The sequence below is a fragment of the Rhodotorula paludigena genome (genome assembly GCF_050403205.1).
Source record: "Rhodotorula paludigena JCM10292 DNA, Rt_paludigena_JCM10292v1_ctg4, whole genome shotgun sequence".
Classification (NCBI taxonomy): domain Eukaryota; kingdom Fungi; phylum Basidiomycota; class Microbotryomycetes; order Sporidiobolales; family Sporidiobolaceae; genus Rhodotorula; species Rhodotorula paludigena.
The window spans coordinates 499390-513379 of NW_027481454.1; the positions used below are offsets into that span (position 1 = coordinate 499390).

Consider the following 13990-nt stretch of genomic DNA (forward strand, 5'->3'; position numbering starts at 1 on the left):
AACCCGACTTTCATCTACCGAACGACCTCGAAGCGCGGCATCGACCTGGAGACGCTAGTGCGGCTGCTTCAAGCTCCCAGATCCATTTTTGCTGCCCGAACATCCGGCCCAAGATCCGCCCGCATGCCGAAGCCGACGCACTTCCTCGCCATCCCCGTCGCCCTCCCCACTTCTTCCCGGCCTCACCTCGCCGAGTCTCTCCCGGCTCTTCAGGAGTACTGCAAGAGCGCAGGTCTGCCTCAAAAGGCTCTTCGTCCGCTTGGGACGCTGCACCTCACGCTCGGCGTGCTCCATCTCGCGGGCGACGACGAGGTCGACCGCGCAAAGGACGCATTGCGCAACAAGCTCCCGCTCGATCAGCTTTTTGCGCAGGCGGGAGGTGTAGCGCTTGCTGGTAGCCTCGGAGCAGATGACGCAGACCAGCCTTTGGTGCCTCCGTCGTCCGCTGCGCCGATCTGCGTCTCGCTCGAATCGCTCTCGTCAATGCACTCTCCTGCTTCGACTTCCGTTCTCTACGCCAACCCCGTCGACAAGACAGCGCGCCTCCAGCCTTTTGCGCAGTCGGTGCGAGACTGGTTTGTGCAGGAGCAGCTGGTCATCAACGAGGCGGGAAGGGAGAAGGTTGTACTGCATACGACGCTGGTCAACACGCGCTATGCCGGTCGGAACGACGGACCGTCTCGCTCCACTGCAACCAGCAGCCGTCCCTCCGATACAACTCGCTCGACACCGCTGACCTCCAGCGGCCGATTCGACGCTCGAGCGCTCCTCGAGCACTTCAGCTCGACCGTGTGGGCGCCGCCCTTCCGCCTGGACGAACTTGTGCTGTGCAAAATGGGCGCAAAGAAGGTGCTCGACCCGACGAGCGGGCGCTACACGGGCGACGAGGAGTACGAGGTCGTTGCGCGGCGCAAGCTGCCGGGCTGAGTTTAGGACTGCTTTGACGACTGCGAGGATTGCAGGCGGCTGCGCTTGTACAAGAAATGCATTGCAATTGGAAACGCTTGTCGCTCGTGCGTGTTGTCGACTTTATTCCAATATATTTCGAGCTTCCACCATGCCGTCCTCTCGCCTCGGCGTTCCCGCATTTTTAGACGGTGCTCTTCGAATGACACTTCCTTCAGCAAGCTCAGTTTCAGGTGTTCATGCGAGGAAGCTGAACGAAAAGCCGAAAGACAACCCTTGGGGCTGCGACGATCTTCTCGTGAACAGGTCACCCGCTTTCGTCCCGGTCACCATGCCGCCAACACGCCGCCGCCTCGCGTGTGAAGACCTTCCCAATTGCTCGTACATGCCTTTCGGGCTGCGCGACCGAGCGTGGCGCGCGTCTGGGCTCTCGTGCGAGCCATGCCTGGCAGGCGGCTCTGAGTCCCCATCCGGCTGCAGGTCTGCTCGGCTCCTACAAGCGCGCAAACACTGGTGCACGTGTGAGCGTGGACGCCTTGGCCGTGACGCGTAGCTGCATGCCCACAACATGCGCCCTTGAGCAACACGGTGCCCGACTCGGCCTGCTTCACTCCTGGCTTGCGACTGGCTCTTCCGATCGCATTCCGCCCGCGAGCCAGGCGCGTCGTTCCCTTGCAATGGGGGCTCGAAGAACGGTGCCTTTCGCTTGGACGCGACAGTCGTGCCTGACTAGTAAATGAAGGCCCGTCCTAACAAGGCTAGTTTTGGACCCAGGCCTTCCAAGGCCCTCGGTTTCCTCAGCTGATGCATCTACTTTGACATGTCAGGCTTCCGCCGCCGCTGCCATGGCTCCTGCGATCTTCAGGACTCCCAAAAGGGCGCGTCTGCAGATCGCAGACGCGGTCGTTCGACAAACAAACAAGACCTTCCTGCCCTGATTGTCCGCTCACTTAGTCCGGCTGGTTCCCTCGCTCCTCTCTTTGCTTCTCACACCTCGACATACACTCCACTCCAGCAACATGCGCACCGCCTTCCTCTCGCTCGCCGCACTCGCGTCTTTCGCCGCTTCCGCGTTCGCTGCTCCTCAGAGCATGGACAAGGTTCTCAAGCGCAACAACGACGGCAAGGCATCCTCCGGCAAGCCCTCCGACGTCGAGATCCTCAACTACGGTGAGCTATCAGCCATCCGTCGATGACGAGCAGAGTGAGAAAGAGAACTGACGCTTTCGCGTTCGCGTCGCTTAACTTGAACAGCTCTCACCCTCGAGTTCCTCGAGCGGTAAGGATCAGATCGTCAATCACAGTCCATTCACGCTGACCATTCCCGTTCGCGAACGCAGCAACTTCTACGCCGACGTGCTCAAGAGTGCGCGCATTCGCCCTCTTGGGACCTTCTCTGTCTCTAACGGGATGATATTGCAGAGTTCGACGCCAACGCCTTCAAGCAGGCAGGCTACTCCGCCACCGTCCGTGAGCGCTTCGTCGCCCTCGCCGAGCAGGAGGCCTCGCACGTCAACTTCCTCGTCAACGCGCTCGGCGAGGCTGCCGTGACCGACTGCACCTACGTCTTCGGCCTCTCGTCGCCGAAGGCCGTCGTCGCGACCGCCAGGCTCCTCGAGAACACCGGTGTTGCTGCTTACCTCGGCGCCGCGGGCGACATCAGCGACCCGGCCTACCTCGCCGCGGCCGCCTCGATCCTGACCATCGAGGCCCGCCATGCGTCTTACCTCAACGAGATCAACGGCGCTACCGGCTTCCCCGCCGCGTACGACTCGGGCCTCAACTACGCCCAGGTCTACTCGATTGCCGCGCCGCTCATCGTGCCCAACAGTACGTTGCTGCCTTCCTGTCTCGGCTGCTGCCAGGCACCTGCCTGTCCAGGCTACGTCGCCCATCCTTGTTTCTTCGAGCCAGACTGACGATTTCATCGCCTTCAGCGTGCGGCGCCGGCGCTCTCCCGTCGAGCATCCAGGTCTTCCCCACCCTCACGTGGCTCACCAAGACGCCCCGCGCCGGCCGCAAGTCGGCGATCAAGTTCACCCCCAAGTCGGGCTACTCGGGCGACTACTACGTGGCGTTCATCTGGGGCGGCAAGACCCAGTACGCCAAGGTTGGCGAGCAGCAGACCGTCAACGTCCCGAAGGACCTCGTTGGCCTCATCTGTGCGTCCATCTCGTTCCTCCATCTCGGGCTAGCGCTTCTTGCCCAGGCTCTCAGCATGCTGCTGTGCCAGTGGCCGAGCTCGACGCTGACCTTTGCCATCCGCCTGCCAGACGCTGTCGTCACGACCTCGTCGTCGGCGCTCGACAACTCGAACACGGTTGCCGGCCCGGGTGTCTTCTACCTCGACTAAGCACGTCTAGTGTGTGCCTCAAGCAGTATGTCGATGTTCTGTGCAGACTAGTCATGAACGGACAATCGTCTTCGTCTTTCTCCTTTCAACCCCTTCCGCGCACCTATTCGTACACCCCCTTTAAAGCACTCGCTCCGAGTCCGCATTCCGGTTCTCTGCAATGGTCGAACAGACGCCTTGCGTCTCTGCCACTATCAGATGTAGAGCAGTCGGACGCGTGGGTGGCTTTCGCTTGAGTGAATGGGTTCGCTTCGTCACGGCTTGCCTCTGCGTCGTTCTTCTCGACCTGTCAGAGTCACGCTGCGGCTGGGTAGGACCGCACGAGCTGTTTAGTCTGTAGCGTGCCGCTTCACGGAGTGACATCTCGACCGGCCCCCTCATCAGTCCGCTCGCCTTCTCTCGCCTGTCCACCCGGCCGGCTCGCTCAAAATGGATCACGGAGGCATGGAGCATGGCGGGCACTCGGGGCACGTGCCAGATGACTCGTCTATTCCCTGCAAAGTCCGTCAGCGCCCAATCCCGGATGGTCACAGTCGCTGATCCTACAACGCGCAGATGTCGATGCTGTGGAATACGGACCCGATGGGAGCTTGCTTGGTCTTTCCTTCGCTGCAGATCACGTCATCCGGCACGCTCGTCTTCTACCTCGTCGCCAGTGCGCTCCCGTTCCTCCCCCACTTCGTCCTTCCGTCCGAGACGATCTGTGCTGATCAGCTGGACTATCTGCAGTCATCCTCCTATCGATGCTCTGCGAGTACTTGCGCCTCTCGCTCGCGACCTTTGACCGCGCTCTCCGCTCGAAGCTGCGCGGCGGGCCCTCCTCGACCTCCGCCTCTGCGTCCGCTGCCGGCCTAGATCGCTCACGCGCGAGCACACCATCCGGACTGCGACGAGCGAGCAGCTTCGCGGCACCCGGCGTGGGAGGTGGGGTGGGAGATGGAGGGGAAGAGGCCCTGCTTGGAGTCGGGGCATCAAGGACGCGGTACTGGGGCGTTGTGTACGTCCTAGTCCATTCGAGAGCTCGAGTTTGTCCACGACTAAAGGAGGCCATCGAATGTTGCGGATGTAACGAGAGCTGACAACACTCGCTACATCCGCACGCAGACGCCTTCCGTGGTTCGTGCAGTTCCGACGAAGCTTTGGCTACGCGCTCCACGTTGCCCTTACGGTGCGTTGCTTTCCGTGCACTTGTGCAGCTTCCCGGCGCGGCCTATGGCGACAGGCTGCTGCGCGTGACTTCCTACGAAGCGTGCACTCCAATGCTCACTCCTCTTGGTCCCGCAGTTCTACATCATGCTCCTCGTCATGTCGTACAATGCGCAGATCATTGGTGCGATAGTGTTGTGAGTCGATCTTCGGCGGGGCCGACGTATTGCCAAGGCGTTCGAGTCGGATGCACCGCATCGCTCGCGCCTGGCACCGACTGCACTCGCTGAGCTCACCTTCCTCGCACAGGGGCGCCTTTCTTGGTCATTTTATCTTTCAGCGAAACATCGACCTCGGTGTGGGCGTTGGAGACGATGACGGGAAGGGCTTGCAGTGCCACTGAGCTTCGAGGCGAGGGGCAGTCTTCAAGTGTTGTAGGTTGTGGTTCTCGTGCAGTATCTGTCCTTTGCACCTGTTCAGCTCCTCGCAACTCTCATGACTCACGAGTACACTTCGTGCCGCTGGCCTCTCCCAAGCTCGCGTCGAGTGCACTGACCTCGTCTCGACCGTTGGCGACCGTCTCGGCTCTCCTCTTCTTTCGTCGTCCTCCTTTCCCGCTTCTCCCTGCCCTGGTGGCATCCGTATCCAGCTCTCTAAGGTCGACGCAGGCTCGTCGACCATCCAGCGCCCGCCCATGCGCTTTGCCTGTCTCGCCGTCGCCCTTTGCTCGCTCGTCGCTCTCGCCCTCGCGACGTCACCCTTCGCGCCTCAGGCGCCCGTCGAGCTGAGGCGCAAAGTGGGAGCAGCTCCACAACCCTGCAAACCGCGACTGCACCGGGTCAGGCGGCAGAAGGTTGCGAGCGAGGTCGACGCGGTCGTCGGCTCGGCAAGTGGTGCCGCCAACGACGACGTCTCCGCCAGCGACAAGGCGAGCGCGCGAGGCACGACGACCGTTGGCAAGCCCCAGTCGACTAGGGCCCCCGTGAGCGCCACGCGCACGCAAGTCGCCCGCCCGGCCGTCACAACCGGACTGCTCACCTCTCGTCCTCGCGCCTCGTCGACTGTCCGCACCGACTCCAGCTTGCCGGGCAGCAACCGCACGAGCACGCCTACCGTCAGCCAGCCCTCTTCCAACGAGTCGGCAGCTCCTGCGGCCCAGCTCAAGACTGTCCCGGCCGTCCTCCCCGGTCGCTCACTCGCTGTCCCGCCCGTCGGGCTCATCCTCCTCTCGTCGCTCGTCGCCCTCTTGCTCGCGGTGCGCGGTTCCCATCACTCACTCAGCCACACCCGCGCTGACCAGGCTGTGCGCTCCCGTCGGACCAGATCGTCGCCTTCATGACGCGCGAGCGCATCCTCTACCGCCGCCAGTTCTTCACGCGCCGCGCCGAGCAGCAGGCGCGTGAGGCGGGCTTGCGCAGGCTCCTCAGCGGGGCCGAGGCGCTTGGCGCGGGCAGTGGGGCGAGGAGGGCGACGCTTGGGATGGGAGGGAGGAGGGAGTGGCGCGTGTGAGGGGAGCAGGGCGGGCGAGAGGGGCCTCGCTGGTCGAAGTCTCGAGGTGGTAACGAGGCGCGATTTTTTAAAGAGACGTGGTGCGCGGAGTCTTGCTGTAGCTGCCCCAGAAGGGTGAATCGTCTGCGCCTGGGCAGGTTGAGAAGGCCAAGAAGAGCAAGCGCGCGAGCAGAGAGGCACGATGCAAGCGCTGCAAGCGTCGCAGGCCCGAACAGAGCAAGACCGGGATAGCGTAGCAGGACGCAACTCTCCGCTCGCCGGGACGGGCAAACCTCTCGGGTCCAAGCAAGCGTCGCGTTCGCCCACCTGTACAGCCACGCGTCCTCATCTCCGTCCGTCGCAGCACGTCTCAGGAGGCCTTCTTGAAGAACGACCCGAGCCCCTGCTGCTTTGCTGCGCCGCTGCCGCCACCGCTGCCGCTTTTGCCCTTGCTGCTGCTCGCGCCCGACTTGTTCGGCTGCGGGGTGTTCGAAGCGGAAGATGAGGTGCGCGAGGCTGGGTGACGAGCGTGGTCAGTATCGAACAGCGATAACACTGCCGTGCACGGCGTGATGGAAGCGCGAAGAACGAGAGCGCGGACGCACGCGGTGGGCGAGAGGGCTTCTTGTCGTCGACGTCCATGTCATCGCTCTTCATCATCTCCTGTGAATGGCAGGGGCGCTCATACATCAGCATGAGGTTTGATGACAGCGCAAAGGCGCTCTGAACGGAAGCAAGCCTCTCCAACGCACCTCGAGCTCCCGCTTCTGCCTTTCAGAATCCGTCTCGCCCTTCTTGGCGCCCGCGCCCGCTCCCTTGCTCGTCCCCGCCTTGGCCGCCGCCTGCTTCTCGGCCGCGCGCTCGGCTTCGAGCAGCGCCTCCTCGTCCATCGCCCAGTCGTCGTCGTCGTCGTCGTCGTCGAGCACCATGTCGGCCTGCTTCTTCTTGACGGGCGACGGAGCCTTTTTGCGCGCTGCGACGGGCGAGGCAGACTTGCGCTTGGCGGGGACGACCTTCTTCGGTTTGACGTCCTCTTCGTCTTCGTCGTCGTCGTCTTCTGAAGACGACTCGACCTTCTTCTTCTTCTTCTTGCCGCCCTTCGTGTCGTCGTCGGCGCCCCACTTTCTCGAGAACAGCCCTCCGAGCTGCCCGATCGGACGGCTCTTCGGCGCCGCCGCCTTTTCGTCGTCCTTCTTCTTCTTGGCCGCAGCCCCGGCAGCGCCCTTCTTGCCCTTCGCCGGCGCCGGCGCGGGCGGCTCCTTCTCCTTCTCCTTGCCCTTGCCCTTGCCCGCCGCCGCACTGGGCTGCTCGTCCTCGTCGCCGCCAGCAGGATTGGCGCCCCCCTTGCCCGCCTTGCTCGGTCCGGGCGCGGCGCGCTCTGCGCCCTTGTGCACCGCCTCGACACTCTTCCTCGCGCCCTTGCCCTTGTCGCGCCTGCGCTCCCCGTCCGGGTGCGTGATCCCGCCAAACGCGGCGCCGTCGCCCGAGTCGGAGTGGGGCGCGGCGCGCCACTTTTGCGTGCGGATCGAGGGAGGGACGAGCGAGAGGGCCGCGGTGGACAGGAGCGAGAGGGACGAGAGCGGCGAGGGGGCGAGGGCGTAGATGTGCTGCGAGGGCGCGGGGGAGAAGAGCGCGGCGGTGGCTGTGAAGAGGACAGGGAAGAGCGTCGTGAGTGGACCGGGGCGCAGCAAGCGGGCGTCGGCGGGCGAGAGCGCACCTTCGAGGTCGGCGTGCTGCACGAGCATCATCGTCTTGCGCTTGGTTTGCTCGTGTGAGCCTCCCGCCGGGACCTTGCCCACGTCGTCGTCGCCGTCGACGTCCATCCCATCCGCGTCCCCGCCCTGCTTCGCATCCTCCCGCTTGAGACAGCCGCTCAGGAGCCAGACGGACGAGACGCCGCGCTCCTTGGCTGCGTCCGACTCGGAGTAGGCGAGGAGGGCGCTGCGAGACGGAGGGTCAGCGTGCGATCAAGCGAGAACAGGCAGCGGGAGAGGGACGCACGCCTTTGCATCGCGGACCGAAAGGCCAAGCTCGCGTGCGGCGAGGCGGTACGTGAGCTGCGCCGAGGCAGGGGAGGTCAGCAGGGTGCGGACGCGACGAGGAGGAGCAGCGAGACGGGGACGGACGATCGACTTTTCGATGGGGACGCGCTTGGTGATTTTGCCAAAGAGCTTCTGGTGCTCCTGCGCGGTCGCCATCCCTGCAGAACTTGTGCGAGTCGAGCGCGAGATGAAGAGAAGGGACGAGTCTCGACGCGACGCGATGAAGGAGCGACTTGGCCTCGAAGCCTCACACGAGCAGCCGATGCAGCCACAGCTGGAGCTGCGACCCGTCCAGACGGCAGCGACGCACCCGCGGCCCAATCTCGCTGCAGTGTCGCCCGTCCTCCGTGGCGACTACTCTCCCTCGCGCGATGGCGTAGATGCGAACCTCGTCATCCTCTTGCACGGCCTGGGTGAGCCAAACTCGCTCCCTCTGCACACACACGGGAGAGGCTGACCGGCGAGCACCTCGCACTCCGTGGAACAGGCGACACCAGCACACCCTTTGCTCGCCTCGGACAGCAGCTCAACCTCCCGCAGACGGCCGTGCTCTCGCTCCAGGCGCCAGAACGCGTGCCTCTGCTCGAGGAAGAGGCGTACCAGTGGTGGGACAGCTTTGACGCCCTCGGCGAGAGTGCGTCGACTCGCTCGCCCTCCTCGCTGCTCGTGCAGGCCGCAATGGGCGGGCGCTGACCACGACTGGCGCTCTCCGCACCGCAGTCATCCCCAATCCGAACCCTTCCGCAACGCTGCACCTGCTCAAGAAGCTCCTCGCATACCTGACCGCCCCGACCTCTCCTTCGGCGTCGGCCTCTCCCGCCTCGAAGCCCGCCGCCGCACCAGCAGGGTGTGGCTGGCACCCTTCTCAGCTGCACCTCTTCGGCTACGCGCAAGGCGGATCCTGCGCAGGGGAGCTCGCGCTCGCCTGGGCGCGGGAGCATCCCGTCGCTTCTTCTTCTCTTCCCTCCTCATCGACCTCCACCTCGCCCGTCCCGCACCGCACAGACGCCCACCTCGGCTCCCTCGTCGCCATCTCTGCCCCGCTCCTCTCGCACCCGACGCCCTCGCCCGTGACGCGCGCCCGCACGCGCGCGCTCGTCGTCGTGCGCAAGCCCGAGGAGCGCAGCGTCGGGGTGCAGAGCTGGGAAAAGGGGTTCGAGGGCGTGAGGGTGGCGAGGCTTGAGGGCGGGAGGGGGAGAGAGGGGATGCCGCGCGGGATGGACGAGTGGCGAGAGATTATGCGGTGCGTCGGCGGGATCGTCTTCATCCCTCTCTCTCTCTGTCTGGCTCTCTGCACTGTGCGTCGGTCGCCGGCGCCCTGGTCGTGCTGCGTCCGATCCCGCATGTGCAGACTCAGATGCGGAACAGCTCGCTTACACACCTCTCTGAATTCCACAGGTTCTGGTCCGAGGTGCTCGTGCGCAAGTCGGCGCTCGAACTGTCGGGCGAGGTGTACGAGATTTCGGGAGGCACTGCGTCTTTGTCTGCATCGCAGCAGCAGCAGCAGGGAGCAGCATCAAAGTAACATGGATGCTTTCGACGCAGAGTTCCAAGGTGAGAAGGCCGGGCGCGGAAGCGACTCGGAAGCGAGAGTGGGAGAAAGGGAGTCGCGCAGAGGTCTGCTTACCGGAGGAGAGAGCTAGCCCCTATGCTTGTGTGACCAAGGAGGAAGCCAGAGCCGGAGGACAAGCTGTGTCCGCAGTCGAGCGCTCCATTCTCGCGCGAAGGCGAGGCACCACGCGGCCGCGTCCCGACGACTGGCTCGCCCGCATCGCCGCGTCTGCGTCGCTGAAGCCAGTGCCAGGAGTGCAGAGCACCCGTCCAGCTCGTCGCGGGCTCTGTCCTCCGCGCACCGTCTCGCTCCTCTCGAGTGCGCCCGCCCGGCCATCGCCCTGCACGCGTCGCGCTAACCTCGTCCTCGTCGCGCGGCGGGCACAGACCCTCGCAAGCTCTCGGCGCGTACGAGCACCTGCACGAGCACGAGCACGACCTCGAGCAGTCCGTGCGCACAGTCTCGCGCGCGCGCCCTCTCGCCGCGTCGTCGCTGCCCCTCCCGACGGAGCGGGCGACGGGCTCCATCTCGGCCATGTCGCCGCCCGAGCACGGCGAGCAGCAGCAGCAGGAGCAGCAGCAGGACCAGCACAGTGCCGCCCTGCAGCGCCCCGCCTTCCCCGCGCACGCCGCAAGCGCACCCGCGCTCGACTCTGCGCAGCACCACCCGCTCGCCGCTCCACTCGGCAACTCCGCCCTCGCCGCACAAACGCACGCGCACGCGGCACATGCAGACTGGACCGCCACGTCGGTACCTTTGGAGCACCACGCTGGGACACGCGCGGGCACGCCCGACGCTCCGTTCGCTGCTCCACCTCCACCGCTACAGCACCACCACCAACCATCACAGCCTCTGCGCCAACTCCCTCCCGGCGCAGCGTATGCCCCCGCGCGCCAGCCCGACCTCCCCAAACTCCAGATGCCACACGCGCCGTACTCGCACGCTCACCCGTGGCAGATGCAGCCTACGCCGCCCGCGTCGCACGAACCCGCGACGCCGAGTCAGCATTGGACCGCGTCCGCGCCGCTCACTGCGAGCGCAACCAACTACAGCCGACCGCTCCCAAACTCTGCTGCGACGCCTCCCTCGGCCACATTCGCGCAGACGCCGCACCAGCAGCCGCCGCGCCCTCCATCGCTGCACCAGCGCCGGTCCTTCATCGCGCCGTCCCCCGCCTCGCCCCCGAGCAGCACACTCCCTCTGCCCACCTCTTCCTCCTCGCCGTCGTCCTCGCGCGCACGCACCCCGTCCTCGACGCGCGCCGCCGCCGCCCTCGCCGCCGACCGCGCCGCGTCCATCCCGTCCTTCGTCCCCGCCGCCGCCTTCTCGCCCGAGGACCGCGGGCCCTACCCGCCCTCGCAGGCTAGCCCGATCCGCGAGCGCGCACCGCCGCTCGCGCTCGACGCCGACCCCGCGGGCGCGGGCGCGCAGGGCAGGCCGGCTTCGCTCGCGTTCGACCCACCGCCGCTGGCGCCCGCTGCTGCCGCGGCTGTAGGAGGCGCAGCGGACGGCGACATGGCGGGCGTAGGGCGGCACACGCTCGTGCGCGCAAGCGGCGGCGGCGGCGCGCTCCCTCCTGCAAGCGTCGCGGGACCGTCGTCGTCGGCGCCCGCCGTCACGTCGCCGTCTCGCGGCGGCGGTGCGCCCCCGCCCGCGTCGGCGCTCGCGGCGGCAAAGTCTCCGCAGCTGGTGCAGCCCTCGGCGCAGGCGCTGCAGGCCGCTGCCGTCTCTTCCGCCGCGCAGCTCTCGTCCCTGCCCTTCCCCTCTGCGCCGGGCCCGACCGCCCCACAACAGCCGCAGCCGCAGCAGCAGTTGCCGCCGCACCTGACTCCGCAGCCCGAGATCTGCGTCGAGTGCATGATGCGCGACCGCGACATGGCCGACGTCGACGTCTCTACGCCGGGCGTGTGGGACCGCGCGAGCGACGCAGACTGGGACGAACAGTGCCGCTGGGAGGCCGAGCACCCGCAGCCGCACCCGCACACGCCCTCGGCCGAGGGCGCAGAGGGCGCGAGTGCCGAGAGTGCCGGCGGCGGCGGAGCGAGGAGGGCGGGGGTCGCGAGGGACAGCTCGAGCGCGGGGTGCTACAGCGCGGGGATGGGCGCGGGAGCGGGAGTGGGCGCGGAAGGAGCGAGGAGGAGGTTTGGAAAGGGGCAGCTGCTCACGAGTGGGAACTTGAAGGTGTGGACGACCATGGTGCGTTTGCTTGCTCGACCCCCCTTTCGCGTCCGTAGCCGCTCCGAGACGGTGCTGACACATACCTCGCGCAGAACCCACCTGCGACGGCGCACCGGTGGAAGACGCTGCAGGTCTACCTCGCGACGCAGGCGCATTTCCTCGAGCTCGACCGCCAGGCGCGCGAAGCGGCCGGCGGCGTGCCCTACTCGATGCCGCCGCCGCACCCGCTCGAGCGAGACTCGCTCGTCGCCTCCCGCCCGCTCGACGCGCGTCTCTCGACCGTGACGGCGCGCGACCGCTCGTCCTCGCTCCTGTCGCCGACCGCGCTCGCCGCCGAGAAGGCGGCGCTCGAGCAGGAGGAGCGCGCGCTGCGCGCGACCAAGAGCCGCTCGTCGCGCGCCACGCTCGCCGACGAGACGAACCGGCACTCGTCCGCTTCGCTCTTCCCGCCGGGCTCGTCCTCGATCGCCCCGCCGCAGCCGCCGTTCGCGGCCTCGCCGTCGATGGGCGTCGCCTCGTCGGGCTCGAGCATGCGCAGCTACTCGGCCGGCGACCAGCCGTGGCTCGCCAACCCGCTCAGGCGCATGTCGAGCGCCAACCAACCGTACCCGACCGTCTCGTCGTCGCCGCCGAAATCGCCCGCCGCCTCGACCGCATCGATGCGGTTCGCGTTCCCCAAGTTTGCGCGCTCGACGACCGACCTGCGCTCAATCCACGGCGGCAACGGCGGCGGGGCCAGTCCGCGCAGCGCGTCTCCCGCCCGGCTGAGCGGGATCGACGCCGACGGGCGGCGCACGAGCATGTGGTCGCGCTTCCGGCAGAGCGCGAGCGCCTCGGTTCTCTCGTTTGCGCCGTCGGGCAGCATGATGGACATGCACCTCGGCCTCTCGCAGGACAAGCACATGCACCACCACATGCCGTACGGCGTCGGGACCGCCTCGCACGGCGGAGCACACTACGGGCCCGGAGGCGGGTTCGGCGGCGCGCACGGCGGCGCCCAGGCGTACGAGACGTATGCCGCCATGTCGGATCCGGCCGTGGCGCGGCACGCCGACCGCCGCGAACGCGACCGCGTGCTCGCCGCGTCGCAGGCGGCCGAGCGCGCCGCGGCAGCCGGGTCGCCGGGCGAGACGGGCGGCAAGAAGAAGAAGAAGGGGCTCAAGGGCTTTTTCAACAAGCTCGTCGGCGGCAAGAAGGAGCGCGTGACGTCCAACTCTGCGCCTGCGACACCCGGCGCCGAGGAGGTCCCGTTCGATGCGTCGTTCGCGGACGACGACGAGCTCGCGCCGCCGCCGCCGCTGTCGGCGCTCGCCAACGAGCCACGGTATCACCAGCGCTCAGCGAGCAACTCGTCGATCGACTCGTTCGGCCCGTACACGCCGCCGCTGCCGGCGTCGCAGCACTTTCGCGCGAGCTACACAGCCCCAGTAAACGCTGCTGCCGATCGCCAGAGCATCATGACCATGGGGTCGTATGCGTCGTCGCGTTCAAAGCAGGCGCCGAACGGTGGAGTGTACGGCGCCGGCCGCCCACCGACGATCGCGAGCGGCAACAGCTACAGCCGTCCTTCGTTCGACTCGCTCCGCGACCAGGCGGGCGCAGGGTCCTTCGCGCGCCCGGGTTCGCCAGAACAAGGTGGCGCGGCTGTCGACGGCGGCGAGCCCGAAGTGCTCGTCGCGGGCGACGACTGCGGCGATGCGACGCCGCCCGCACAGTCTTTTGCAGCGCATAACATTCCGCCTCCGCATGTGCAGCCGCGCTTGCAGAAGTCGCTCCCGCTCCTCCCGTCCGAAGCGATGCAGCGGCCTCCCTCGTTCCCGCCGCCGACGCACCCGCACGGCGCCGACCCGTACGTCGCCAGCGGTCCCAACGGCTTCGTGCACCCGAGCGCGACAAACATGCCCTACTCGGCCGCAGCGGGTCAGTACGGCGCATCTCGCTCGGCCTTCTCGCTGCACGGCGCTGCCCTCGGGTCGCAGACCAACTTTCCCGACGAGTTTGGGTTTGACCCGCGAGCCGCAGGCGACTTGCGCAACGCAACGATCACGGGCTCGGGCAGCGGCGTCGGGGCGGGGCAGACGGTGCGCAAGTCGCGCAGCCGGTCCAAGGTCTTCTCGATGCACTTTGGCGGGTTCGGCAAGAAGTCGGCGAGTAAGCACAGCCCCGGCTCGTCGCCCGAGGTACCGCCCCTGCCTTCGCCCGCGGCGGGCATGCGCGGCGCGTCGCTCGACTCGGCGAGTTTGGTCGGGAACCGCTTCGGCCCGTACGAGGCGCGATACCCCGCCGAGGGCCTCGTCGCGATGCGGTAGCCCTGTCTCCCCTCTG

General features: G+C 66.9%; 6 protein-coding genes across 6 annotated transcripts; 5 read left to right on the plus strand and 1 right to left on the minus strand.

The window, feature by feature from the left end:
- Window positions 1–123: 123 nt before the first annotated feature.
- JCM10292_004865 (uncharacterized protein) lies at window positions 124–927 on the plus strand (the record flags this gene model as incomplete). Its single annotated transcript, XM_076646401.1, has 2 exons — window positions 124–677; window positions 744–927. 2 exons carry the CDS (start codon window positions 124–126, stop codon window positions 925–927), a joined length of 738 nt encoding a protein of 245 aa, XP_076508157.1.
- Window positions 928–1925: 998 nt separating this feature from the next.
- Window positions 1926–3259, plus strand: JCM10292_004866 (ferritin-like domain-containing protein; the record flags this gene model as incomplete). Its single annotated transcript, XM_076646402.1, has 5 exons — window positions 1926–2076; window positions 2161–2185; window positions 2247–2272; window positions 2329–2736; window positions 2844–3259. The coding sequence occupies 5 exons, from the start codon at window positions 1926–1928 to the stop codon at window positions 3257–3259; spliced, it is 1026 nt and encodes a 341-aa protein (XP_076508158.1).
- Window positions 3260–3688: 429 nt separating this feature from the next.
- On the plus strand, window positions 3689–4808 carry JCM10292_004867 (copper transporter family protein; the record flags this gene model as incomplete). The annotated part of the gene is made up of 6 exons (XM_076646403.1): window positions 3689–3760; window positions 3815–3914; window positions 3989–4256; window positions 4364–4427; window positions 4544–4602; window positions 4715–4808. The coding sequence occupies 6 exons, from the start codon at window positions 3689–3691 to the stop codon at window positions 4806–4808; spliced, it is 657 nt and encodes a 218-aa protein (XP_076508159.1).
- A 291-nt stretch (window positions 4809–5099) lies between these two features.
- On the plus strand, window positions 5100–5914 carry JCM10292_004868 (uncharacterized protein; the record flags this gene model as incomplete). Its single annotated transcript, XM_076646404.1, has 2 exons — window positions 5100–5660; window positions 5729–5914. 2 exons carry the CDS (start codon window positions 5100–5102, stop codon window positions 5912–5914), a joined length of 747 nt encoding a protein of 248 aa, XP_076508160.1.
- A 349-nt stretch (window positions 5915–6263) lies between these two features.
- On the minus strand, window positions 6264–8091 carry JCM10292_004869 (uncharacterized protein; the record flags this gene model as incomplete). Its single annotated transcript, XM_076646405.1, has 6 exons — window positions 6264–6409; window positions 6499–6556; window positions 6646–7535; window positions 7611–7834; window positions 7895–7950; window positions 8020–8091. 6 exons carry the CDS (start codon window positions 8089–8091, stop codon window positions 6264–6266), a joined length of 1446 nt encoding a protein of 481 aa, XP_076508161.1.
- A 106-nt stretch (window positions 8092–8197) lies between these two features.
- On the plus strand, window positions 8198–13974 carry JCM10292_004870 (alpha/beta hydrolase; the record flags this gene model as incomplete). The annotated part of the gene is made up of 6 exons (XM_076646406.1): window positions 8198–8348; window positions 8423–8569; window positions 8656–9178; window positions 9334–9411; window positions 9874–11683; window positions 11758–13974. The coding sequence occupies 6 exons, from the start codon at window positions 8198–8200 to the stop codon at window positions 13972–13974; spliced, it is 4926 nt and encodes a 1641-aa protein (XP_076508162.1).
- Between the last annotated feature and the right edge of the window lie 16 nt (window positions 13975–13990).